The following is a 27,578-nucleotide window of genomic DNA, read 5'->3' as shown; positions in this document are numbered from 1 at the left end:
CTGTCTGCCTGGTAGGTCTGTCTGGTAGGTCTGTCTGGCATATCTGGCATGTCTGTCTGGCATGTCTGTCTGGTAGGTCTGTCTGTCTGTCTGGTATACCTGTCTGGTAGGTCTGTCTGTCTGACCTATGTCTTTGTCCTTTATTTATGATATTTAAAAATTATATATTGGTCATCGATTATTTTTTTTTGCTTTCTCATGGACTTCTGGTTGTGTGTTACAGGTTCTGTCCCACCCCTAACATAGTGCGTTTCTTCGACCACCGGAGGGGCCGACTGTCTATCTGTTCTGGATACTGCAGTGGAGGAGAGCTATTCGACAGGATTGGTGAGACTGACGTGCCAGCAGCCAATCACAACACGGAGAGAGGATTCAATCAGCCAATCACAGGCTGGGGGCCATCTCACACTGGAAACAACTCTACTCTCTCTCTCCCTCTCCCTCTCAGAGCCTGATTTGGGGATGCCAGAGAGAGAAGCTCACAGGTTTTTCCAGCAGTTGATAGCAGCTGTGGTGAGTGACAGTTACCGAGGAGGGTTAGAGGTCGGAGTGAAGGGGTCTACGGAGCGTAGCGCGGAGTTGGTTTGGTGGATATACTAGATTTAATCTCCTTCTCCCTCCCCCCTCTCTCCTTCTCCCTCCCCTTCTCTCCTTCTCCCTCCCCTTCTCTCCTTCTCCCTCCCCTTCTCTCCTTCTCCCTCCCCTTCTCTCCTTCTCCCTCCCCTTCTCTCCTTCTCCCTCCCCCTTCTCTCCTTCTCCCTTCCTTTCTCTCCTTCTCCCTTCTCCCTCTCTCCTTCTCCCTCTCTCCTTCTCCCTCTCTCCTTCTCCCTCCCCCTCTCTCCTTCTCCCTCCCCCTCTCTCCTTCTCCCTCCCCCCTCTCTCCTTCTCCCTCCCCCTTCTCCCCTTCTCTCCTTCTCCCTCCCCTTCTCTCCTTCTCCCTCCTTCTCTCCTTCTCCCTCCCCTTCTCTCCTTCTCCCTTCCCTTCTCTCCCTTCTCCCTTCTCCCTCTCTCCTTCTCCCTCCCCCTCTCCTCGTTCTCCCTCCCCCCTCTCTCCTTCTCCCTCGCCCCTCTCTAGGAGTATCTCCACAGTGTAGGTATCACCCACAGAGACATCAAGCCTGAGAACATTCTACTGGACGATAAAGGTGTGTGTTTGACTGAGTGTGTGCTGGAAGTTGTGTTCATTTTGCTTTGACATAATGGTGTGTTCTGTGTTCTGTGTTCTGTGTTCTGTGCTGTGTGCTGTGTGCTGTGTTCTGTTGTGTGTTCTGTGTTCTGTGTTCTGTTACTTGTGTGTGTAGATAACCTAAAGTTGTCAGACTTCGGTCTCGCTACGATGTTCCGTCACCGTGGGCGAGAGCGGCGTCTGAACAGGCTGTGTGGAACGCTGCCGTACGTCGCGCCTGAGCTGCTCAGCAAATTAGAGTTCAGCGCTCAACCAGCTGACGTCTGGGCCTGTGGCATCGTCCTCACTGCCATGTTGGCTGGCGGTAGGGGTGGTGTGTGTGTGTGTGTGTGTGTGTGTGTGTGTGTGTTGTGACGTTGTCATTGGAAGGTTGTAGAGTTGCTCTGGAACCTCTGTGTGTGTGTGTGACAGAGTTGCTATGGTTACAGAGTTGCCATGGGACCAGCCCAGCGAGAGCTGCCAGGAGTATTCTGATTGGCTGCAGAAGAAGACCTACCTCTCCCCCTGGAAGAAGGTTACACACACCCCCCTCTGTAAGACACACCCCCCCTCAGTAAGACACACCCCCCCCTCAGTAAGACACACCCCCCCCTCAGTAAGACACACCCCCCTCAGTAAGACACACCCCCCTCAGTAAGACACACACCCCTTAGTAAGACACACACCCCTTAGTAAGACACTGTAATACTATAGTCAGTCCAGAACAGTGTCTCAGTCTAAACTCCATGGTTCTATATGTGTGTGTGTGTGTGTGTGTATATGTATGTATATGTGTGTGTGTATGTATATGTGTATATATATATATATATATATATATATATATATATATATATATATATATATATATATATATATATATATATATATATATATATATATATATATATATATATATATATATATATATATATATATATATTTACACACATTCTACTGTTCAAAAGTTTGGGGTCACTTAGAAATGTCCTTGTTTTCCATGTAAACATACATGAAATGAGTTTGAAATGTAGTCATTGACAAGGTTAGAAATAATGATTTTTAATTGAAATAATAATTGTGTCCTTCAAACTTTGCTTTCATCAAATAATCCTGATGGGCACTTCTTACGTACCATACGGTCAAGCTGCTCCCACAACAGCTCAATAGGGTTGAGATCCGGTGACTGTGCTGGCCACTCCATTATAGACAGAATACCAGCTGACTGCTTCTTCCCTAAATAGTTATTGCATAGTTTTGAGCTGTGCTTTGGGTCATTGTCCTGTTGTAGGAGGAAATTGGCTCCAATCAAGCGCCGTCCACAGGGTATGGCATGGCGTTGCAAAATGGAGTGATAGCCTTCCTTCTTCAAGATCCCTTTTACCCTGTACAAATCTCCCACTTTACCACCACCAAAGCACCCCCAGACCATCACATTGCCTCCACCATGCTTGACAGATGGCATCAAGCACTCCTCCAGCATCTTTTCATTTGGTCTGTGTCTCACAAATGTTCTTCTTTGTGATCCGAACACCTCAAACTTCGGTTCGTCTGTCCATAACACTTTTTCCAATCTTCCTCTGTCCAGTGTCTGTGTTGTTTTGCCCATCTTAATCTTTTCTTTTTATTGGCCAGTCTGAGATATGGCTTTTTCTTTTGCAACTCTGCCTAGAAGGTCAGCATCCCGGAGTCGTCTCTTCACTGTTGACGTTGAGACTGGTGTTTTGCGGGTACCTGTTAATGAAGCTGCCAGTTGAGGACCTGTGAGGTGTCCGTTTCTCAAACTAAACTCTCAATGTATTTGTCCTCCTCAGTTGTGGACCGGGCCTCCCACTCCTCTTTCTATTCTGGTTAGAGCCAGTTTGCGCTGTTCTGTGAAGGGAGTAGTACATAGCGTTGTACGAGATCCTCAGTTTCTTGGCAATTTCTCGCATGGAATAGCCTTCATTTCTCAGAACAAGAATAGACTGACGAGTTTCAGAAGAAAGTTATTTGTTTCTGGCCATTTTGAGCCTGTAATCGAACCCACAATTGCTAATGCTCCAGATCCTCAACTAGTCTCAAGAAGGCCAGTTTTATTGCTTCTTTAATCAGCACAACAGTTTTCAGCTGTGCTAACATAATTGCAAAAAGGGTTTTCTAATGATCAAATTAGCCTTTTAAAAATGATAAACTTGGATTAGCAAACACAACGTGCCATTTGGAACACAGGACTGATGGTTGCTGATAATGGGCCTCTGTGCGCCTATGTAGATATTCCATAAAAAACCAGCGTTTCCAGCTACAATAGCCATTTACATCATTAACAATGTCTACACTGTATTTCTGATCAATATGATGTTATTGGATGAAAAAATTGCTTTTCTTTCAAAAACAAGGACATTTCTAAGTGACCCAAACATTTAAACGGTAGTGTGTCAAAAGTTAGACACACCTACTCATTCAAGGGTTTTTCTTTATTTTTACAATTTTTTTACATTGTAGAATAATAGTGAAGAACATCCAAACTATGAAATAACACATATGGAATCATGTAGTAACCAAAAAAGTGTTAAGCAAATAAAAATATATTTGAGATTCTTCAAAGTAGCCACCCTTTGCCTTGATGGCAGCTTTGCACACTCTTGGCATTCTCTCAACCAGCTTCATGAGGTAGTCACCTGGAATGCATTTCAATTAACAGGTGTGCCTTGTTAAAAGTTAATTTGTGGAATTTCTTAATGTGTTTGAGCCAATCAGTTGTGTTGTGACAAGGTATGGTGGGTATACAGAAGATAGCCCTATTTGGTAAAAGACCAAGTCAATATTATTGCAAGAACAGCTCAAATAAGCAAAGAGAAATGACAGTCCATCATTACTTTAAGACATGAAGGTCAGTCAATACAGAACATTTCAAGAACTTTGAAAGTTTCTTCAAGTGCAGTTGCAAAAACCATCAAGCGCTATGATGAAACTGGCTCTCATGATGACCGCCACAGGAATGGAAGACCCAGAGTAACCTCTGCTGCAGAGATAAGTTCATTAGAGTTACCAGCCTCAGAAATTGCAGCCCAAATTAATGCTTCACAGAGTTCATGTAACAGACACATCTCAACATCAACTGTTCAGAGGAGACTGTGTGAATCAGGCCTTCAAGGTCAAATTTCTGCAAAGAAACCACTACTAAAGGACTCCAATAAGAAGGGACCTGCTTGAGCCAAGAAACATGAGCAATGGACATTAGACCGGTGGAGTCCAAATTGGTATTTTCGTGAGACGCGGTGTTGGTGAACGGATGATCTCCGCATGTGTAGTTCCCACCGTGAAGCATGGAGGAGGAGGTGTTATGGTGTGGGGGTGCTTTGCTGGTGACACTGTCTGTGATTTATTTAGAATTCAAGGTACACTTAACCAGCATGGCTACCACAGCATTCTGCAGCGATACGCTATCCCATCTGGTTTGGGCTTAGTGGGACTATCATTTGTTTTTCAACAGGACAATGACCCAACACACCTCCAGGCTGTATAAGGGCTATTTGACCAAGAAGGAGCGTGATGGAGTGCTGCATCAGATGACCTGGCCTCCACAATCCCACAACCTCAACCCAATTGAGATGGTTTGGGATGAGTTGGACTGCAGAGTGAAGGAAAAGCAGCCAACAAGTGCTCGGCATATGTGGGAACTCTTTCAAGACTGTTGGAAAATCGTTCCCAGGTGAAGCTGGTTGAGAGAATGCCAAGAGTGTGCAAAGCTGTCATCAAGGCAAAGAGTGGCTATTTGAAGAATCTCAAATATAACAAATCAAAATATATTTTAAACTCTTTTTTTGGTTACTACATGATTCCATATGTGTTATTTCATAGTTTTGATGTCTTCACTATTATTCTACAATGTAGAGAAATAGTAAAAATAAAGAAAAAACGTTTTGACTGGTACTGAACAGCATGTGTGTGTGTGTGTGTGTGTTATATATATATATATATATATATATACACAGTGAGGGAAAAAAGTATTTAGTCAGCCACCAATTGTGCAAGTTCTCCCACTTAAAAGATGAGAGTCCTATAGGTACATGTCAACTATGACAGACAAATTGAGGAAAAAAAATCCAGAAAATCAGTGAATGACCTGCAGAGAGCTGGGACCAAAGTAACAAAGCCTACCATCAGTAACACACTACGCCGCCAGGGACTCAAATCCTGCAGTGCCAGACGTGTCCCCTGCTTAAGCCAGTACATGTCCAGGCCCGTCTGAAGTTTGCTAGAGTGCATTTGGATGATCCAAAGAGGATTGGGAGAATGTCATATGGTCAGATGAAACCAAAATAGAACCTTTTGGTAAAAACTCAACTCGGATCGTGTTTGGAGGACAAAGAATGCTGAGTTGCATCCAAAGAACACCATACACTACTGTGAAGCATGGGGGTGGAAACATCATGCTTTGGGGCTGTTTTTCTGCAAAGGGACCAGGACAACTGATCCGTGTAAAGGAAAGAATGAATGGGGCCATGTATCGTGAGATTTTGTAGGAAAACCTCCTTCCATCAGCAAGGGCATTGAAGATGAAACGTGGCTGGGTCTTTCAGCATGACAATGATCCCAAACACACCGCCCCGGGCAACGAAGGAGTGGCTTCGTAGAAGCATTTCAAGGTCCTGGAGTGGCCTAGCCAGTCTCCAGATCTCAACCCCATAGAACATCTTTGGAGGGAGTTGAAAGTCTGTGTTGCTCAAAGCGACAGCCCCAAAACATCACTGCTCTAGAGGAGATCTGCATGGAGGAATGGGCCAAAATACCAGCAACAGTGTGTGAAAACCTTGTGAAGACTTACAGAAAACGTGTGACCTGTGTCATTGCCAACAAAGGGTATATAACAAAGTATTGAGAAACTTTTATTTATTGACCAAATACTTATTTTCCACCATAATTTGCAAATAAATTCATAAAATCCTACAATGTGATTTTCTGGATTTTTAAAAAATAATTTTGTCTGTCATAGTTGACGTGTACCTATGATGAAAATTACAGGCCTCTCATCTTTTTAAGTGGGAGAACTTGCACAATTGGTGGCTGACTAAATACTCCCCCCCGCGCCCCCACTTTGTGTGTACATATATATTTTATTTCTTTTTTTGGATGTGTGTCTCTTTAGGTCTGCTATCTAAGCTGCTCCGGGCCTTGCCAGAAGAGAGGCTGTCTATATCTGAACTCAAGACCGATCCATGGTTCAGTCAGACCCTCACATCTTCATCCTCTCACAACAAACTACTGTGCTCCGACACACAACTACACAGGAACAACAGGTGGGTTATGTTACAACTATGTTATGGTGTTTGTCTAATGTTGCTAAGGGCGGCAGGTAACCTAGCGATTACAGTCACTGAACGGTTGCTAGTTCGAATCCCAGATCCGACAATGTACAATAACTACCGATGTGCCCTTGAGCAAGACACTTAACCCTCATTTCTCCAGGGGTGGCAGACCCTGGCCGTGACCCCACTCTCCGAGGGTGTCTCAGGGGGAGTTGGGAGCAGCGGATTAATGGTGTGTGTGTGTGTGTGTGTGTGTGTGTGTGTGTGTGTGTAGTGACAGGGTGCAGTTCTCCAGCTCCCAGCCAGACCCAGCGCTGGGTGTGTGTGTGTGGGAGGGAAGTGTTTGTGTCGGAGGTGCAGACCAGGTCAGCTTCTCTCAGCCGGCCAGACCAGACAACATGCTGCTGGGGAGTCAACTACTGGGCACACCTGGAGCCAGCCAGGTAACACACACACACCTGGAGCCAGCCAGGTAACACACACACACCTGGAGCCAGCCAGGTAACACACACACACCTGGAGCCAGCCAGGTAACACACACACACCTGGAGCCAGCCAGGTAACACACACACACCTGGAGCCAGCCAGGTAACACACACACACCTGGAGCCAGCCAGGTAACACACACACACCTGGAGCCAGCCAGGTAACACACACACCCAACCTGGAGCCAGCCAGGTAACACACACACACCTGGAGCCAGCCAGGTAACACAGCACACACCTGGAGCCAGCCAGGTAACACACACACACCTGGAGCCAGCCAGGTAACACACACACACCTGGAGCCAGCCAGGTAACACACACACACCTGGAGCCAGCCAGGTAACACACACACCTGGAGCCAGCCAGGTAACACACAACACCTGGAGCCAGCCAGGTAACACACACACACACACACACCTGGAGCCAGCCAGGTAACACACACACACCACACACCTGGAGCCAGCCAGGTAACACACACACACACACACACCTGGAGCCAGCCAGGTAACACACACACACACACACCTGGAGCCAGCCAGGTAACACACACACACACACACACCTGGAGCCAGCCAGGTAACACACACACACACACACACCTGGAGCCAGCCAGGTAACACACACACACACACACACCCTGGAGCCAGCCAGGTAACACACACACACACACACCTGGAGCCAGCCAGGTAACACACACACACACACACACCTGGAGCCAGCCAGGTAACACACACACACACACACACCTGGAGCCAGCCAGGTAACACACACACACACACACACACCTGGAGCCAGCCAGGTAACACACACACACACACACACCCTGGAGCCAGCCAGGTAACACACACACACACCACCACACACCTGGAGCCAGCCAGGTAACACACACACACACACACACACCTGGAGCCAGCCAGGTAACACACACACACACACACACCTGGAGCCAGCCAGGTAACACACACACACACACACACCTGGAGCCAGCCAGGTAGCACACACACACACACACACCTGGAGCCAGCCAGGTAACACACACACACACACACACCTGGAGCCAGCCAGGTAACACACACACACACACACACCTGGAGCCAGCCAGGTAACACACACACACACACCTGGAGCCAGCCAGGTAACACACACACACACACACACCTGGAGCCAGCCAGGTAACACACACACACACACACCCTGGAGCCAGCCAGGTAACACACACACACACACACCTGGAGCCAGCCAGGTAACACACACACACACACTTACCTGGAGCCAGCCAGGTAACACACACACACACACACACCTGGAGCCAGCCAGGTAACACACACACACACACACACACACCTGGAGCCAGCCAGGTAACACACACACACACACACACCTGGAGCCAGCCAGGTAACACACACACACACACACACACACCTGGAGCCAGCCAGGTAACACACACACACACACACACACCTGGAGCCCAGCCAGGTAACACACACACACACACACACACCTGGAGCCAGCCAGGTAACACACACACACACACACACACCTGGAGCCAGCCAGGTAACACACACACACACACACACACACCTGGAGCCAGCCAGGTAACACACACACACACACACACACCTGGAGCCAGCCAGGTAACACACACACACACACACACACCTGGAGCCAGCCAGGTAACACACACACACACACACACACCTGGAGCCAGCCAGGTAACACACACACACACACACACACCTGGAGCCAGCCAGGTAACACACACACACACACACACACTGGAGCCAGCCAGGTAACACACACACACACACACACACCTGGAGCCAGCCAGGTAACACACACACACACACACACACCTGGAGCCAGCCAGGTAACACACACACACACACACACACCTGGAGCCAGCCAGGTAACACACACACACACACACACCTGGAGCCAGCCAGGTAACACACACACACACACACCTGGAGCCAGCCAGGTAACACACACACACACACACCCTGGAGCCAGCCAGGTAACACACACACACACACCTGGAGCCAGCCAGGTAACACACACACACACCCTGGAGCCAGCCAGGTAACACACACACACACACACACCTGGAGCCAGCCAGGTAACACACACACACACACACCTGGAGCCAGCCAGGTAACACACACACACACACACCTGGAGCCAGCCAGGTAACACACACACACACACACCTGGAGCCAGCCAGGTAACACACACACACACACACCTGGAGCCAGCCAGGTAACACACACACACACACACACCTGGGAGCCAGCCAGGTAACACACCACACACACACACCTGGAGCCAGCCAGGTAACACACACACACACACACGCCTGGAGCCAGCCAGGTAACACACACACACACACACGCCTGGAGCCAGCCAGGTAACACACACACACACACGCCTGGAGCCAGCCAGGTAACACACACACACACACACCTGGAGCCAGCCAGGTAACACACACACACACACACCTGGAGCCAGCCAGGTAACACACACACACACCTGGAGCCAGCCAGGTAACACACACACACCTGGAGCCAGCCAGGTAACACACACACACCTGGAGCCAGCCAGGTAACACACACACACACACACACACACACACCGAGTCAATGTGCAGGAGGCGATATACAGGAGGGACCGATATACAGGAGGGACCGATATACAGGTGGTACCGGTACCGAGTCAATGTGCGGGAGGCTATATACAGGAGGTACCGGTACCGAGTCAATGTGCAGGAGGCTATATACAGGAGGGACCGGTACCGAGTCAATGTGCGGGAGGCTATATACAGGTGGTACCGGTACCGAGTCAATGTGCAGGAGGCTATATACAGGTGGTACCGGTACCGAGTCAATGTGCAGGAGGCTATATACAGGTGGTACCGGTACCGAGTCAATGTGCGGGAGGCTATATACAGGTGGTACCGGTGCACGAGTCAATGTGCGGGAGGCTATATACAGGTGGTACCGGTACCGAGTCAATGTGCAGGAGGCTATATACAGGTGGTACCGGTACCGAGTCAATGTGCAGGAGGCTATATACAGGTGGTACCGGTACCGAGTCAATGTGCAGGGGTAAAGGTTGGTTGAGGTAACTGTTTGGCCTGGCCGGAGGAACCCCTGAGAGTCTGGGCTGCATCACGTTAGCTTCCCGCTCACGCTGCACAGAATGCATACATGTAATGATATTTAACTCAAAAGATGCCCAACGATTGAACAGAGCAGTAGCTGAGTTAATCTGTCTGGATCAAGTGGCATTCTGGGACTTTGGCTAATACGCTTTTTTTTGCCTTGATATCGTTTTGGTATCGAGGATTGTGATGGTATTAAGTATCGTGATACTAAACCTTGTAACGCTATCGAAGGCAAAATTCTGGTATCGTGACACACACACACACACACACACACACACACACACACACACACACACGTAATAGCTGTATTCATAATGTAGAACTCACATTACAGTAAACTAACCATCTCTACCTACTGAGATACACAGGTCCACATTACAGTAAACTAACCATCTCTACCTACTGAGATACACAGGTCCACATTACAGTAAACTAACCATCTCTACCTACTGAGATACACAGGTCCACATTACAGTAAACTAACCATCTCTACCTACTGAGATACACAGGTCCACATTACAGTAAACTAACCATCTCTACCTACTGAGATACACAGGTCCACATTACAGTAAACTAACCATCTCTACCTACTGAGATACACAGGTCCACATGACAGTAAACTAACCATCTCTACCTACTGAGATACACAGGTCCACATGACAGTAAACTAACCATCTCTACCTACTGAGATACACAGGTCCACATTACAGTAAACTAACCATCTCTACCTACTGAGATACACAGGTCCACATTACAGTAAACTAACCATCTCTACCTACTGAGATACACAGGTCCACATTACAGTAAACTAACCATCTCTACCTACTGAGATACACAGGTCCACATTACAGTAAACTAACCATCTCTACCTACTGAGATACACAGGTCCACATTACAGTAAACTAACCATCTCTACCTACTGAGATACACAGGTCCACATTACAGTAAACTAACCATCTCTATCTACTGAGATACACAGGTCCACATTACAGTAAACTAACCATCTCTACCTACTGAGATACACAGGTCCACATTACAGTAAACTAACCATCTCTACCTACTGAGATACACAGGTCCACATTACAGTAAACTAACCATCTCTACCTACTGAGATACACAGGTCCACATTACAGTAAACTAACCATCTCTACCTACTGAGATACACAGGTCCACATTACAGTAAACTAACCATCTCTACCTACTGAGATACACAGGTCCACATTACAGTAAACTAACCATCTCTACCTACTGAGATACACAGGTCCACATTACAGTAAACTAACCATCTCTACCTACTGAGATACACAGGTCCACATTACAGTAAACTAACCATCTCTATCTACTGAGATACACAGGTCCACATTACAGTAAACTAACCATCTCTATCTACTGAGATACACAGGTCCACATTACAGTAAACTAACCATCTCTACCTACTGAGATACACAGGTCCACATTACAGTAAACTAACCATCTCTACCTACTGAGATACACAGGTCCACATTACAGTAAACTAACCATCTCTATCTACTGAGATACACAGGTCCACATTACAGTAAACTAACCATCTCTATCTACTGAGATACACAGGTCCACATTACAGTAAACTAACCATCTCTACCTACTGAGATACACAGGTCCACATGACAGTAAACTAACCATCTCTACCTACTGAGATACACAGGTCCACATGACAGTAAACTAACCATCTCTACCTACTGAGATACACAGGTCCACATTACAGTAAACTAACCATCTCTACCTACTGAGATACACAGGTCCACATGACAGTAAACTAACCATCTCTATCTACTGAGATACACAGGTCCACATTACAGTAAACTAACCATCTCTACCTACTGAGATACACAGGTCCACATTACAGTAAACTAACCATCTCTACCTACTGAGATACACAGGTCCACATTACAGTAAACTAACCATCTCTACCTACTGAGATACACAGGTCCACATTACAGTAAACTAACCATCTCTACCTACTGAGATACACAGGTCCACATTACAGTAAACTAACCATCTCTACCTACTGAGATACACAGGTCCACATGACAGTAAACTAACCATCTCTATCTACTGAGATACACAGGTCCACATGACAGTAAACTAACCATCTCTACCTACTGAGATACACAGGTCCACATTACAGTAAACTAACCATCTCTACCTACTGAGATACACAGGTCCACATTACAGTAAACTAACCATCTCTACCTACTGAGATACACAGGTCCACATTACAGTAAACTAACCATCTCTACCTACTGAGATACACAGTTCCACATTACAGTAAACTAACCATCTCTACCTACTGAGATACACAGGTCCACATTACAGTAAACTAACCATCTCTACCTACTGAGATACACAGGTCCACATTACAGTAAACTAACCATCTCTACCTACTGAGATACACAGGTCCACATGACAGTAAACTAACCATCTCTACCTACTGAGATACACAGGTCCACATTACAGTAAACTAACCATCTCTACCTACTGAGATACACAGGTCCACATTACAGTAAACTAACCATCTCTACCTACTGAGATACACAGGTCCACATTACAGTAAACTAACCATCTCTACCTACTGAGATACACAGGTCCACATTACAGTAAACTAACCATCTCTACCTACTGAGATACACAGGTCCACATTACAGTAAACTAACCATCTCTACCTACTGAGATACACAGGTCCACATGACAGTAAACTAACCATCTCTACCTACTGAGATACACAGGTCCACATTACAGTAAACTAACCATCTCTACCTACTGAGATACACAGGTCCACATTACAGTAAACTAACCATCTCTACCTACTGAGATACACAGGTCCACATTACAGTAAACTAACCATCTCTACCTACTGAGATACACAGGTCCACATTACAGTAAACTAACCATCTCTACCTACTGAGATACACAGGTCCACATTACAGTAAACTAACCATCTCTACCTACTGAGATACACAGGTCCACATGACAGTAAACTAACCATCTCTACCTACTGAGATACACAGGTCCACATTACAGTAAACTAACCATCTCTACCTACTGAGATACACAGGTCCACATTACAGTAAACTAACCATCTCTACCTACTGAGATACACAGGTCCACATTACAGTAAACTAACCATCTCTACCTACTGAGATACACAGGTCCACATTACAGTAAACTAACCATCTCTACCTACTGAGATACACAGGTCCACATTACAGTAAACTAACCATCTCTACCTACTGAGATACACAGGTCCACATTACAGTAAACTAACCATCTCTACCTACTGAGATACACAGGTCCACATTACAGTAAACTAACCATCTCTACCTACTGAGATACACAGGTCCACATTACAGTAAACTAACCATCTCTACCTACTGAGATACACAGGTCCACATTACAGTAAACTAACCATCTCTACCTACTGAGATACACAGGTCCACATTACAGTAAACTAACCATCTCTATCTACTGAGATACACAGGTCCACACTACAGTAAACTAACCATCTCTACCTACTGAGATACACAGGTCCACATTACAGTAAACTAACCATCTCTACCTACTGAGATACACAGGTCCACATTACAGTAAACTAACCATCTCTACCTACTGAGATACACAGGTCCACATTACAGTAAACTAACCATCTCTACCTACTGAGATACACAAGGTCCACATTACAGTAAACTAACCATCTCTACCTACTGAGATACACAGGTCCACATTACAGTAAACTAACCATCTCTACCTACTGAGATACACAGGTCCACATGACAGTAAACTAACCATCTCTACCTACTGAGATACACAGGTCCACATGACAGTAAACTAACCATCTCTACCTACTGAGATACACAGGTCCACATGACAGTAAACTAACCATCTCTATCTACTGAGATACAGGTCCACACTACAGTAAACTAACCATCTCTACCTACTGAGATACACAGGTCCACATTACAGTAAACTAACCATCTCTACCTACTGAGATACACAGGTCCACATTACAGTAAACTAACCATCTCTACCTACTGAGATACACAGGTCCACATTACAGTAAACTAACCATCTCTACCTACTGAGATACACAGGTCCACATTACAGTAAACTAACCATCTCTACCTACTGAGATACACAGGTCCACATTACAGTAAACTAACCATCTCTACCTACTGAGATACACAGGTCCACATTACAGTAAACAAACCATCTCTACCTACTGAGATACACAGGTCCACACTACAGTAAACTAACCATCTCTACCTACTGAGATACACAGGTCCACATTACAGTAAACTAACCATCTCTACCTACTGAGATACACAGGTCCACATTACAGTAAACTAACCATCTCTACCTACTGAGATACACAGGTCCACATTACAGTAAACTAACCATCTCTACCTACTGAGATACACAGGTCCACATTACAGTAAACTAACCATCTCTATCTACTGAGATACACAGGTCCACATTACAGTAAACTAACCATCTCTATCTACTGAGATACACAGGTCCACATTACAGTAAACTAACCATCTCTACCTACTGAGATACACGGTCCACATTACAGTAAACTAACCATCTCTACCTACTGAGATACACAGGTCCACATTACAGTAAACTAACCATCTCTATCTACTGAGATACACAGGTCCACATTACAGTAAACTAACCATCTCTACCTACTGAGATACACAGGTCCACATTAGATGGAACATGAAAGCATTTGTTTTTAAAGTGTTTTTATGTTCAGGTTTCATTGATGGTTGTGTCCTTGTAGACCCGTGGCAGCGGCTGGTTCGGCCGGATGACAAGGTTCTTTACGACTCTGGACTCTTCAGCTTCCTGCTCCGCTCTGAGAGACACCTGTATCGACCTGGGCCACACCTTCAAACACACCTGCACCAACCAGGTACACACACACCTTCAAACACACCTGCACCAACCAGGTACACACTAAGACTGCTAACACCTGAGAACTGCTAACTTGCTAGCAAGAGCTTCAGGAGCACACCGATGGCCTCCTCCTCCTCTGTTATCAGGGTAGTCCAGGGCTAAGGGTGGTCTCCTCCTCCTCTGTTATCAGGGTAGTCCAGGGCTAAGGGTGCGTCTCCTCCTCCTCTGTTATCAGGGTAGTCCGGGGCTAAGGGTGGTCTCCTCCTCCTCCTCCTCTGTTATCAGGGTAGTCCAGGGATAAGGGTGGTCTCCTCCTCCTCTGTTATCAGGGTAGTCCGGGGCTAAGGGTGGTCTCCTCCTCCTCTGTTATCAGGTAGTCCGGGCTAAGGGTGGTCTCCTCCTCCTCTGTTATCAGGGTAGTCCAGGGCTAAGGGTGGTCTCCTCCTCCTCTGTTATCAGGGTAGTCCGGGGCTAAGGGTGGTCTCCTCCTCCTCTGTTATCAGGGTAGTCCAGGGCTAAGGGTGGTCTCCTCCTCCTCTGTTATCAGGGTAGTCCGGGGCTAAGGGTGGTCTCCTCCTCCTCCTCCTCTGTTATCAGGGTAGTCCAGGGATAAGGGTGGTCTCCTCCTCCTCCTCTGTTATCAGGGTAGTCCGGGGCTAAGGGTGGTCTCCTCCTCCTCTGTTATCAGGGTAGTCCGGGGCTAAGGGGGTGGTCTCCTCCTCCTCCTCCTCTGTTATCAGGGTAGTCCAGGGATAAGGGTGGTCTCCTCCTCCTCCTCTGTTATCAGGGTAGTCCGGGGCTAAGGGTGGTCTCCTCCTCCTCTGTTATCAGGGTAGTCCGGGGCTAAGGGTGGTCTCCTCCTCCTCTGTTATCAGGGTAGTCCGGGGCTAAGGGTGGTCTCCTCCTCCTCTGTTATCAGGGTAGTCCAGGGCTAAGGGTGGTCTCCTCCTCCTCTGTTATCAGGGTAGTCCGGGGCTAAGGGTGGTCTCCTCCTCTGTTATCAGGGTAGTCCAGGTCTAAGGGTGGTCTCCTCCTCCTCTGTTATCAGGGTAGTCCGGGGCTAAGGGTGGTCTCCTCCTCCTCTGTTATCAGGGTAGTCCAGGGCTAAGGGTGGTCTCCTCCTCCTCTGTTATCAGGGTAGTCCAGGGCTAAGGGTGGTCTCCTCCTCCTCTGTTATCAGGGTAGTCCGGGGCTAAGGGTGGTCTAGTGGTTTTCCCTGTAGTAATGGTCTCCTCCTCCTCTGTTATCAGGGTAGTCCGGGGCTAAGGGTGGTCTCCTCCTCCTCTGTTATCAGGGGTAGTCCAGGGCTAAGGGTGGCCTCCTCCTCCTCCTCTGTTATCAGGGTAGTCCGGGGCTAAGGGTGGTCTCCTCCTCCTCTGTTATCAGGGTAGTCCGGGGCTAAGGGTGGTCTAGTGGTTTTCCCTGTAGTAATGGTCTCCTCCTCCTCTGTTATCAGGGTAGTCCGGGGCTAAGGGTGGTCTAGTGGTTTTCCCTGTAGTAATGGTCTCCTCCTCCTCTGTTATCAGGGTAGTCCAGGGATAAGGGTGGCCTCCTCCTCCTCCTCTGTTATCAGGGTAGTCCAGGGCTAAGGGTGGTCTCCTCCTCCTCTGTTATCAGGGTAGTCCAGGGATAAGGGTGGTCTCCTCCTCCTCCTCTGTTATCAGGGTAGTCCAGGGCTAAGGGTGGTCTCCTCCTCCTCTGTTATCAGGGTAGTCCGGGGCTAAGGGTGGTCTAGTGGTTTTCCCTGTAGTAATGGTCTCCTCCTCCTCTGTTATCAGGGTAGTCCAGGGCTAAGGGTGGTCTCCTCCTCCTCTGTTATCAGGGTAGTCCAGGGCTAAGGGTGGTCTCCTCCTCCTCTGTTATCAGTGTAGTCCGGGGCTAAGGGTGGTCTCCTCCTCCTCTGTTATCAGGGTAGTCCAGGGCTAAGGGTGGTCTCCTCCTCCTCTGTTATCAGGGTAGTCCAGGGCTAAGGGTGGCCTCCTCCTCCTCTGTTATCAGGGTAGTCCAGGGCTAAGGGTGGTCTCCTCCTCCTCTGTTATCAGGGTAGTCCAGGGCTAAGGGTGGTCTCCTCCTCCTCTGTTATCAGGGTAGTCCAGGGCTAAGGGTGGCCTCCTCCTCCTCCTCTGTTATCAGGGTAGTCCGGGGCTAAGGGTGGTCTCCTCCTCCTCTGTTATCAGGGTAGTCCAGGGCTAAGGGTGGTCTCCTCCTCCTCTGTTATCAGGGTAGTCCAGGGCTAAGGGTGGTCTCCTCCTCCTCCTCTGTTATCAGGGTAGTCCGGGGCTAAGGGTGGTCTCCTCCTCCTCTGTTATCAGGGTAGTCCGGGGCTAAGGGTGGTCTCCTCCTCCTCTGTTATCAGGGTAGTCCGGGGCTAAGGGTGGTCTCCTCCTCCTCTGTTATCAGGGTAGTCCAGGGCTAAGGGTGGTCTCCTCCTCCTCTGTTATCAGGGTAGTCCAGGGATAAGGGTGGTCTCCTCCTCCTCTGTTATCAGGGTAGTCCGGGGCTAAGGGTGGTCTCCTCCTCCTCTGTTATCAGGGTAGTCCAGGGATAAGGGTGGTCTCCTCCTCCTCCTCTGTTATCAGGGTAGTCCAGGGCTAAGGGTGGTCTCCTCCTCCTCTGTTATCAGGGTAGTCCGGGGCTAAGGGTGGTCTAGTGGTTTTCCCTGTAGTAATGATGCCACCACCATGGTCACAAATCTGCGCATGCTTTTTTCTCTTGGGCAATCAAACAGTGGTACAGTGAAGCCTAATCAATATCTGACCTATTTAATTTTTGTATTCGTTTTTTAAATTATTATTAATAATATGTTTTTAGGCCCACTGGTGCTCCCAAATTAAAATTCCAAGTCGCAAAGCAAATTAGTTTGAAAAATATGCGACCATTTTGGTCTGTAGCTTTTTGTTTGCCCTGAAATGTGCCTGGGAGGCATCGCAAGCTCCAAATAGGGTTTATGAATCAGCAAACTACCCCTTGTGGCGAAAGTAAGAACTGCCATTGAACATGTATTTTCAATCGAATCAATCAAATGTATTCATGAAGCCCTTTTTACATCAAGCAGATTTCACAAAGTGCTTATACAGAAACCCAACCTAAAACTCCAAACAACAAGCAATGCAGATGTAGAAGCACGATGGCAAAGAAAAACGCTCTAGAAAAATCTAATTTTATGTCACATGCGCCAAATACAACCGGTGTAGACCTTACCGTGAAATTCTTACTTACAAGCCCTTAACCAACAACGCAGTTCAAGAAATATAGTTAAGATATTTACTAAATAAACTAAAGTAAAAAATAAAATGTAACAAAAGTAAAAAGTAACACAATAAAATAACAATAATGAGGCTATATACAGGAGGGACCGGTACTGAGTTAGTCGAGGTAATTTGTACAAGTAGGTAGGGGTAAAGTGACAACAGCGAGTAGCAGTTGTCAATGTAAATAGTCCAGGTGGCCATTTGATTAATTGTTTAGAAGTCTTATGGCTTGGGGGTGAAGCTGTTAAGGAGCCTTTTGGACCTAGACTTGGCGCTCCGGTACCGCTTGCCGTGCGGCAGCAGAGAGAACAGTCTATGACTAGGGTGGCTGGAGTCTTTGACAATTTTTTGGGCCTTCCTCTGACACCGCCTGGTATAGAGGTCCTGGATGGCAGGAAGCTTGGCCCCGGTGATGTACTGGGCCGTACGCACTACCCTCTGTAGTGCCTTGCGGTCGGAGGCCGAGCAGTTGCCATACCAGGCGGTGATGCAACCGGTCAGGATGCTCTCGATGGTGCAGCTGTAGAACCTTTTGAGGATCTGAGGGCCCATGCCAAATCTTTTCAGTCTCCTGAGGGGGGAAAGGTGTTGTTGTGCCCTCTTCACGACTGTCTTGGTGTGTTTGGACCATGATAGTTTGTTGGTGATGTGGACACCAAGGACCTTGAAACTCTCGACCCGCTCCACTACAGCCCCGTCGATGAGAATGGGGGCGTGTTCGGCCCTCCTTTTCCTGTAGTCCACAATCATCTCCTTTGTCTTGCTCACGTTGAGGGAGAGGTTGTTTTCCTTGCACCACACTGCCAGGTCTCTGACCTCCTCCCTATAGGCTGTCTCATCGTTGTCGGTGATCAGGCCTACCACTGTTGTGTTGTCAGCAAACTTAATGGTGTTGGAGTCGTGCCTGGCCATGCAGTACTGAGTGAACAGGGAGTACATGAGGGGACTGAGCACGCATCCCTGAGGAGCCCCCGTGTTGAGGATCAGCGTGGCAGATGTGTTGTTACCTACCCTTACCACCTGGGGGCGGTTCGTCTGGAAGTCCAGGATCCAGTTGCAGAGGGAGGTGTTTACTCCCAGGGTCCTTAGCTTAGTGATGAGCTTAGTGGGCACTATGGTGTTGAACGCTGAGCTGTAGTCAATGAACAGCATTCTCACACAGGTGTTCCTCTTGTCCAGGTGGGAAAGGGCAGTGTGGAGTGCGATTTGAGATTGCGTCATCTGTGGATCTGTTGGGGCGGTATGCGAATTGGAGTGGGTCCAGGGTTTCTGGGATGATGGTGTTAATGTGAGCCATGACCAGCCTTTCAAAGCACTTCATGGCTACCGATGTGAGTGCTACGGGGCGGTAGTCATTTCCGCAGGTTACCTTCGCTTTCTTGGGCCCAAGGACTATGGTGGTCTGCTTGAAACATGTAGGTATTACAGACTCGGTCAGGGAGAGGTTGAAAATGTCAGTGAAGACTTGCAGGTTTGTCCGCGCATGCTCTTGAGTACACGTCCTGGTAATCCGTCTGGCCCTGCGGCCTTGTGAATGTTGACCTGTTTAAAGGTCTTGCTCACATCGGCTACGGAGAGCGTGATCACACAGTCGTCCGGAACAGCTGTTGCTCTCATGCATGCTTCAGTGTTGCTTGCCTCGACGCGATCATAAAAGGCATTTAGCTTGTCTGGGGCAGTTCGTGTCTGGGTTTACTTTTGTAGTCTAATAGTTTTCAAGCCCTGCCACATCCCACGAGCGTCAGAGCTGGTGTAGTACGATTCAATCTTAGTCCTGTATTGACGCTTTGCCTGTTTGATGGTTCGTCTGAGTGTCCCGCTTCTTGAAAGCGGCAGCTCTAGCCTTTAGCTCGGTGCGGATGTTGCCTGTAATCCATGGCTTCTGGTTGGGATATGTACGTACGGTCACTGTGGGGACGACGTAGTCGATGCACTTATTGATGAAGCCAGTGACTGATGTGGTGTACTCCTCAATACCATTGGATGAATCCCGGAACATATTCCAGTCTGTGCTAGCAAAACAGTCCTGTAGCTGAGCATCTGCGTCATCTGACCACTTCCGTATTGAGCGAGGCACTGGTACTTCCTGCTTTAGTTTTTGCTTGTAAACAGGAATCAGGAGGATAGATTTATGGTCAGTTTTGCCAAATGGAGGGCGAGGGAGAGCTTTGTAGCGTCTCTGTGTGTGGAGTAAAGGTGGTCTAGAGTTTTTTTCCTCTGGTTGCACAGATTTAACATGCTGGTAGAAATGAGGTAAAACTGACTTAAGTTTGCCTGCATTAAAGTCCCCGGCCACTAGGAGTGCCGCTTCTGGATGAACATTTTCTTGTTTGCTTATAGCCTTATACAGCTTGTTGAGTGCGGTCTTAGTGCCAGCATCGGTTTGTGGGGGTAAATAGACGGCTATGAAGAATATAGATGAAAACTCTCTTGGTAAATAGTGTGGTCTACAGCTTATCATGAGATACTCTACCTCAGGCGAGCAAAACCTAGAGACTTCCTTAATATTAGACATTGCGCACCAGCTGTTATTGACAAATCAACCTCCTGAAGAAGCTATCCCTTTTCCATTCTTTCTGTGCCCGGGTTACAACTTTTCAACAGTTTTTTTTTTCTCTTGGGCAATTAAACAGTGGTAGAGTGAAGCCTAATCAATATCAGACTGATTTCTTTCCTAGGCCCACTGATGCTCCCAAATTAAAATTCCAAGTCGCACAGCAAAATATTTAAACACATGGTGGCTAGGAAAAACTCTCTAGGAAGGCTGGAACCCAGGAAGAAACCTAAGGAGGAACCGGGCTCTGAGGGGTGGAGGAAGAAACCTAGAGAGGAACCAGGCTCTGAGGGGTGGCCAGTCCTCTACTGGCTGTACTGGGTAGAGAGGAACCAGGCTCTGAGGGGTGACCAGTCCTCTACTGGCTGTACTGGGTAGACCAGAGGAACCAGGCTCTGAGGGGTGGCCAGTCCTCTACTGGCTGTACTGGGTAGAGAGGAACCAGGCTCTGAGGGGTGACCAGTCCTCTACTGGCTGTACTGGGTAGAGAGGAACCAGGCTCTGAGGGGTGGCCAGTCCTCTAGTGGCTGTACTGGGTAGACCAGAGGAACCAGGCTCTGAGGGGTGGCCAGTCCTCTACTGGCTGTACTGGGTAGACCAGAGGAACCAGGCTCTGAGGGGTGGCCAGTCCTCTACTGGCTGTACTGGGTAGACCAGAGGAACCAGGCTCTGAGGGGTGACCAGTCCTCTACTGGCTGTACTGGGTAGAGAGGAACCAGGCTCTGAGGGGTGACCAGTCCTCTACTGGCTGTACTGGGTAGAGAGGAACCAGGCTCTGAGGGGTGACCAGTCCTCTACTGGCTGTTCTGGGTAGAGAGGAACCAGGCTCTGAGGGGTGGCCAGTCCTCTACTGGCTGTACTGGGTAGAGAGGAACCAGGCTCTGAGGGGTGACCAGTCCTCTACTGGCTGTACTGGGTAGAGAGGAACCAGGCTCTGAGGGGTGGCCAGTCCTCTACTGGCTGTACTGGGTAGACCAGAGGAACCAGGCTCTGAGGGGTGACCAGTCCTCTACTGGCTGTACTGGGTAGACCAGAGGAACCAGGCTCTGAGGGGTGACCAGTCCTCTACTGGCTGTACTGGGTAGAGAGGAACCAGGCTCTGAGGGGTGACCAGTCCTCTACTGGCTGTACTGGGTAGAGAGGAACCAGGCTCTGAGGGGTGACCAGTCCTCTACTGGCTGTACTGGGTAGAGAGGAACCAGGCTCTGAGGGTGACCAGTCCTCTACTGGCTGTACTGGGTAGAGAGGAACCAGGCTCTGAGGGGTGACCAGTCCTCTACTGGCTGTACTGGGTAGAGAGGAACCAGGCTCTGAGGGGTGACCAGTCCTCTACTGGCTGTACTGGGTAGAGAGGAACCAGGCTCTGAGGGGTGACCAGTTCTCTACTGGCTGTACTGGGTAGAGAGGAACCAGGCTCTGAGGGGTGGCCAGTCCTCTACTGGCTGTACTGGGTAGACCAGAGGAACCAGGCTCTGAGGGGTGACCAGTCCTCTACTGGCTGTACTGGGTAGACCAGAGGAACCAGGCTCTGAGGGGTGGCCAGTCCTCTTCTGGCTGTACTGGGTAGAGAGAACCAGGCTCTGAGGGGTGGCCAGTCCTCTACTGGCTGTGCTGGGTAGAGAGGAACCAGGCTCTGAGGGGTGGCCAGTCCTCTACTGGCTGTACTGGGTAGACCAGAGGAACCAGGCTCTGAGGGGTGGCCAGTCCTCTACTGGCTGTACTGGGTAGAGAGGAACCAGGCTCTGAGGGGTGGCCAGTCCTCTACTGGCTGTACTGGGTAGACCAGAGGAACCAGGCTCTGAGGGGTGACCAGTCCTCTACTGGCTGTACTGGGTAGACCAGAGGAACCAGGCTCTGAGGGGTGGCCAGTCCTCACCAGGCTCTGAGGGGTGGCCAGTCCTCTTCTGGCTGTACTGGGTAGAGATTATATGAGTACATGGCCATTTAACGCCAGATCGTTCTTCAAGATGTTCATAGATGACCAGCAGGGTGAAATAATAATCACAGTGGTTGTAGAGGGTGCAACAGGTCAGCACCACAGGAGTAAATGTCAGTTGGCTTTTCATAGCCGAGCATTCAGAGGTTGAGACAGCAGGTGCGGTAGAGAGAGGGAGGGAGAGAGGGTCAAAACAGCCGATCCGGGGCAAGGTAGCACGTCTGGTGAACAGGTCAGGGTTCCATAGCCACAGGCAGAACAGTTGAAACTGGAGCAGCAGCACGACCAGGTGGACTGGGGACGGGGACAGCCAGGAGTCATCAGGTGGACTGGGGACAGCCAGGAGTCATCAGGTGGACTGGGGACAGGGACAGCCAGGAGTCATCAGGTGGACTGGGGACGGGGACAGCCAGGAGTCATCAGGTGGACTGGGGACGGGGACAGCCAGGAGTCATCAGGTGGACTGGGGACAGGGGACAGCCAGGAGTCATCAGGTGGACTGGGGACGGGGACAGCCAGGAGTCATCAGGTGGACTGGGGACGGGGACAGCCAGGAGTCATCAGGTGGACTGGGGACGGGGACAGCCAGGAGTCATCAGGTGGACTGGGGACGGGGACAGCCAGGAGTCATCAGGTGGACTGGGGACAGCCAGAGTCATCAGGTGGACTGGGGACAGCCAGGAGTCATCAGGTGGACTGGGGACGGGGACAGCCAGGAGTCATCAGGTGGACTGGGGACGGGGACAGCCAGGAGTCATCAGGTGGACTGGGGACAGCCAGGAGTCATCAGGTGGACTGGGGACAGCCAGGAGTCATCAGGTGGACTGGGGACAGCCAGGAGTCATCAGGTGGACTGGGGACGGGGACAGCCAGGAGTCATCAGGTGGACTGGGGACAGCCAGGAGTCATCAGGTGGACTGGGGACAGCCAGGAGTCATCAGGTGGACTGGGGACGGGGACAGCCAGGAGTCATCAGGTGGACTGGGGACGGGGACAGCCAGGAGTCATCAGGTGGACTGGGGACGGGGACAGCCAGGAGTCATCAGGTGGACTGGGGACGGGGACAGCCAGGAGTCATCAGGTGGACTGGGGACAGCCAGGAGTCATCAGGTGGACTGGGGACAGGGACAGCCAGGAGTCATCAGGTGGACTGGGGACAGGGACAGCCAGGAGTCATCAGGTGGACTGGGGACAGCCAGGAGTCATCAGGTGGACTGGGGACGGGGACAGCCAGGAGTCATCAGGTGGACTGGGGACGGGGACAGCCAGGAGTCATCAGGTGGACTGGGGACGGAGACAGCAAGGAGTCATCAGGTGGGACGGGGACAGCCAGGAGTCATCAGGTGGACTGGGGACGGGGACAGCCAGGAGTCATCAGGTGGACTGGGGACGGGGACAGCCAGGAGTCATCAGGTGGACTGGGGACAGGGACAGCCAGGAGTCATCAGGTGGACTGGGGACAGCCAGGAGTCATCAGGTAGACTGGGGACAGCCAGGAGTCATCAGGTGGACTGGGGACAGGGACAGCCAGGAGTCATCAGGTGGACTGGGGACAGGGACAGCCAGGAGTCATCAGGTAGACTGGGGACAGCCAGGAGTCATCAGGTGGACTGGGGACAGGGACAGCCAGGAGTCATCAGGTAGACTGGGGACAGCCAGGAGTCATCAGGTGGACTGGGGACAGGGACAGCCAGGAGTCATCAGGTAGACTGGGGACAGCCAGGAGTCATCAGGTGGACTGGGGACAGGGACAGCCAGGAGTCATCAGGTGGACTGGGGACGGGGACAGCCAGGAGTCATCAGGTAGACTGGGGACAGCCAGGAGTCATCAGGTGGACTGGGGACAGGGACAGCCAGGAGTCATCAGGTGGACTGGGGACAGGGACAGCCAGGAGTCATCAGGTGGACTGGGGACAGCCAGGAGTCATCAGGTGGACTGGGGACGGGGACAGCCAGGAGTCATCAGGTGGACTGGGGACAGGGACAGCCAGGAGTCATCAGGTGGACTGGGGACAGGGACAGCCAGGAGTCATCAGGTGGACTGGGGACGGGGACAGCCAGGAGTCATCAGGTGGACTGGGGACAGCCAGGAGTCATCAGGTGGACTGGGGACGGGGACAGCCAGGAGTCATCAGGTGGACTGGGGACGGGGACAGCCAGGAGTCATCAGGTGGACTGGGGACAGCAAGGAGTCATCAGGTGGACTGGGGACAGCCAGGAGTCATCAGGTGGACTGGGGACAGCCAGGAGTCATCAGGTGGACTGGGGACAGCCAGGAGTCATCAGGTGGACTGGGGACAGCCAGGAGTCATCAGGTGGACTGGGGACAGCCAGGAGTCATCAGGTGGACTGGGGACGGGGACAGCCAGGAGTCATCAGGCCAGGTAGTCCGGAGGCATGGTCCTAGGGCTCCAGGTCCTCCAGGAGAGGGAGCATACTTAAGTTCACACAGGGTACCAGATAAGACAGGAGAATTACACCAGAGAGGACAGACTGACCCAAACCCCCCGGCACAGACTAATACAGCATAGATACTGGAGGCTGAGCCTGAAGTTTATTTCTTTCTCAGAGTAGCCGGAGAGTAGAGCATTGCGGTAGTCTAATCTAGAAGTGATTGAATGAGGACAAACCGTAAAGCCCTAGTTCATATCTCACCAGTTATATGACATGTTGGCCATATGGCCCCGCCCTAGTTCATATCCCACCAGTTATATGACATGTTGGTCATATGGCCCCGCCCTAGTTCATATCCCACCAGTTAAATGACATGTTGGTCATATGGCCCCGCCCTAGTTCATATCCCACCAGTTATATGACATATTGGTCATATGGCCCCGCCCTAGTTCATATCCCACCAGTTAAATGACATGTTGGTCATATGGCCCCGCCCTAGTTCATATCCCACCAGTTAAATGACATGTTGGTCATATGGCCCCGCCCTAGTTCATATCCCACCAGTTATATGACATATTGGCCATATGGCCCCGCCCTAGTTCATATCCCACCAGTTATATGACATGTTGGCCATATGGCCCCGCCCTAGTTCATATCCCACCAGTTATATGACATGTTGGTCATATGGCCCCGCCCTAGTTCATATCCCACCAGTTATATGACATGTTGGCCATATGGCCCCGCCCTAGTTCATATCCCACCAGTTATATGACATATTGGTCATATGGCCCCGCCCTAGTTCATATCCCACCAGTTATATGACATATTGGTCATATGGCCCCGCCCTAGTTCATATCCCACCAGTTATATGACATGTTGGCCATATGGCCCCGCCCTAGTTCATATCCCACCAGTTATATGACATATTGGTCATATGGCCCCGCCCTAGTTCATATCCCACCAGTTATGACATGATGGCCATATGGCCCCGCCCCGAGTTCATATCCCACCAGTTATATGACATATTGGCCATATGGCCCCGCCCTAGTTCATATCCCACCAGTTATATGACATATTGGTCATATGGCCCCGCCCTAGTTCATATCCCACCAGTTATATGACATATTGGTCATATGGCCCCGCCCTAGTTCATATCCCACCAGTTATATGACATGTTGGTCATATGGCCCGCCCTAGTTCATATCCCACCAGTTATATGACATATTGGTCATATGGCCCCGCCCCTAGTTCATATCCCACCAGTTATATGACATGATGGCCATATGGCCCCGCCCTAGTTCATATCCCACCAGTTATATGACATATTGGTCATATGGCCCCGCCCTAGTTCATATCCCACCAGTTATATGACATGATGGCCATATGGCCCCGCCCTAGTTCATATCCCACCAGTTATATGACATATTGGTCATATGGCCCCGCCCTAGTTCATATCCCACCAGTTATATGACATATTGGTCATATGGCCCCGCCCTAGTTCATATCCCACCAGTTATATGACATGTTGGTCATATGGCCCCGCCCTAGTTCATATCTCACCAGTTATATGACATGATGGCCATATGGCCCCGCCCTAGTTCATATCCCACCAGTTATATGACATGTTGGCCATATGGCCCCGCCCTAGTTCATATCCCACCAGTTAAATGACATGTTGGCCATATGGCCCCGCCCTAGTTCATATCCCATCTTATCTAACCAGCTGCACACTCCTCTGACCCCTGTTGTGTGTGTTTGTTTCCCAGGTAACGGTCAGTACTCTGGATAGACGGAACAATAAGTTGATATTTAAGGTTCATCTGATGGAGCTGGACCAGAGAGTTTTACTGGACTTCAGACTATCCAAGGTAGGGATGTGGACGTGTGTGTGTAATACAACTGGGACTGCTCAGTTGACTCTGACCATCTTTGCAGTATCCTGCATCACCTTTCATGGATACTGATAGCGGATGTGTTACAGGGCGATGGTCTGGAGTTTAAGCGTCTCTTCCTGAAGATCAAACAGAAGCTAAGTGACATCATCAGCACCCAGAAAATACCACTTCCTGTCACATGATCAGATGCCATCTACGCCACGGAACGCACACACCAGATGACATCAGACTGTGTGTGTGTGTGTGTGTCTGTGTGTGTGTCTGTGTGTGTGTCTGTGTCTGTGTCTGTGTCTGTGTGTGTGTGTGTGTGTGTGTGTGTGTGTGTGTGTGACTATCCTCATGGGAACCTGAAATCCCCAAAAGTCCCCACAAGGACAGTAAAACAAGAAAAATCCTCCCTCGTGGGGACATTTCCCAGGTCCCCAGGAAGACAGACCATTTTAAGTTTAGGGAAAATAGGATTTTGAATGGAAATCCATTTTAGGTCCCCACAAGGATAGTAACACATGTGTTGT

At 49.5% G+C, this 27,578-nt stretch overlaps 1 protein-coding gene across 1 annotated transcript; it reads left to right on the top strand.

Moving 5' to 3' along the window:
- Positions 1 to 299: 299 nt before the first annotated feature.
- Positions 300 to 27,363, top strand: LOC123484461 (serine/threonine-protein kinase Chk1-like). Its single transcript, XM_045214844.1, is given in 12 exon segments — positions 300 to 327; positions 449 to 513; positions 1,076 to 1,145; positions 1,302 to 1,490; positions 1,615 to 1,719; positions 6,294 to 6,444; positions 6,728 to 6,896; position 10,090; positions 14,918 to 14,940; positions 14,942 to 15,049; positions 26,935 to 27,036; positions 27,150 to 27,363. Coding segments are annotated over 11 exon segments (1,065 nt in total). The 5' UTR covers positions 300 to 327; positions 449 to 462; the 3' UTR covers positions 27,246 to 27,363.
- The last annotated feature ends 215 nt before the right edge of the window (positions 27,364 to 27,578 follow it).

Source organism: Coregonus clupeaformis, unplaced genomic scaffold (genome assembly GCF_020615455.1).
Source record: "Coregonus clupeaformis isolate EN_2021a unplaced genomic scaffold, ASM2061545v1 scaf0324, whole genome shotgun sequence".
Taxonomy (NCBI): Eukaryota; Metazoa; Chordata; class Actinopteri; order Salmoniformes; family Salmonidae; genus Coregonus; species Coregonus clupeaformis.
The sequence above is the reverse complement of the archived record's forward strand: the minus strand, read 5'-3'. Positions and strand labels throughout refer to the sequence as shown.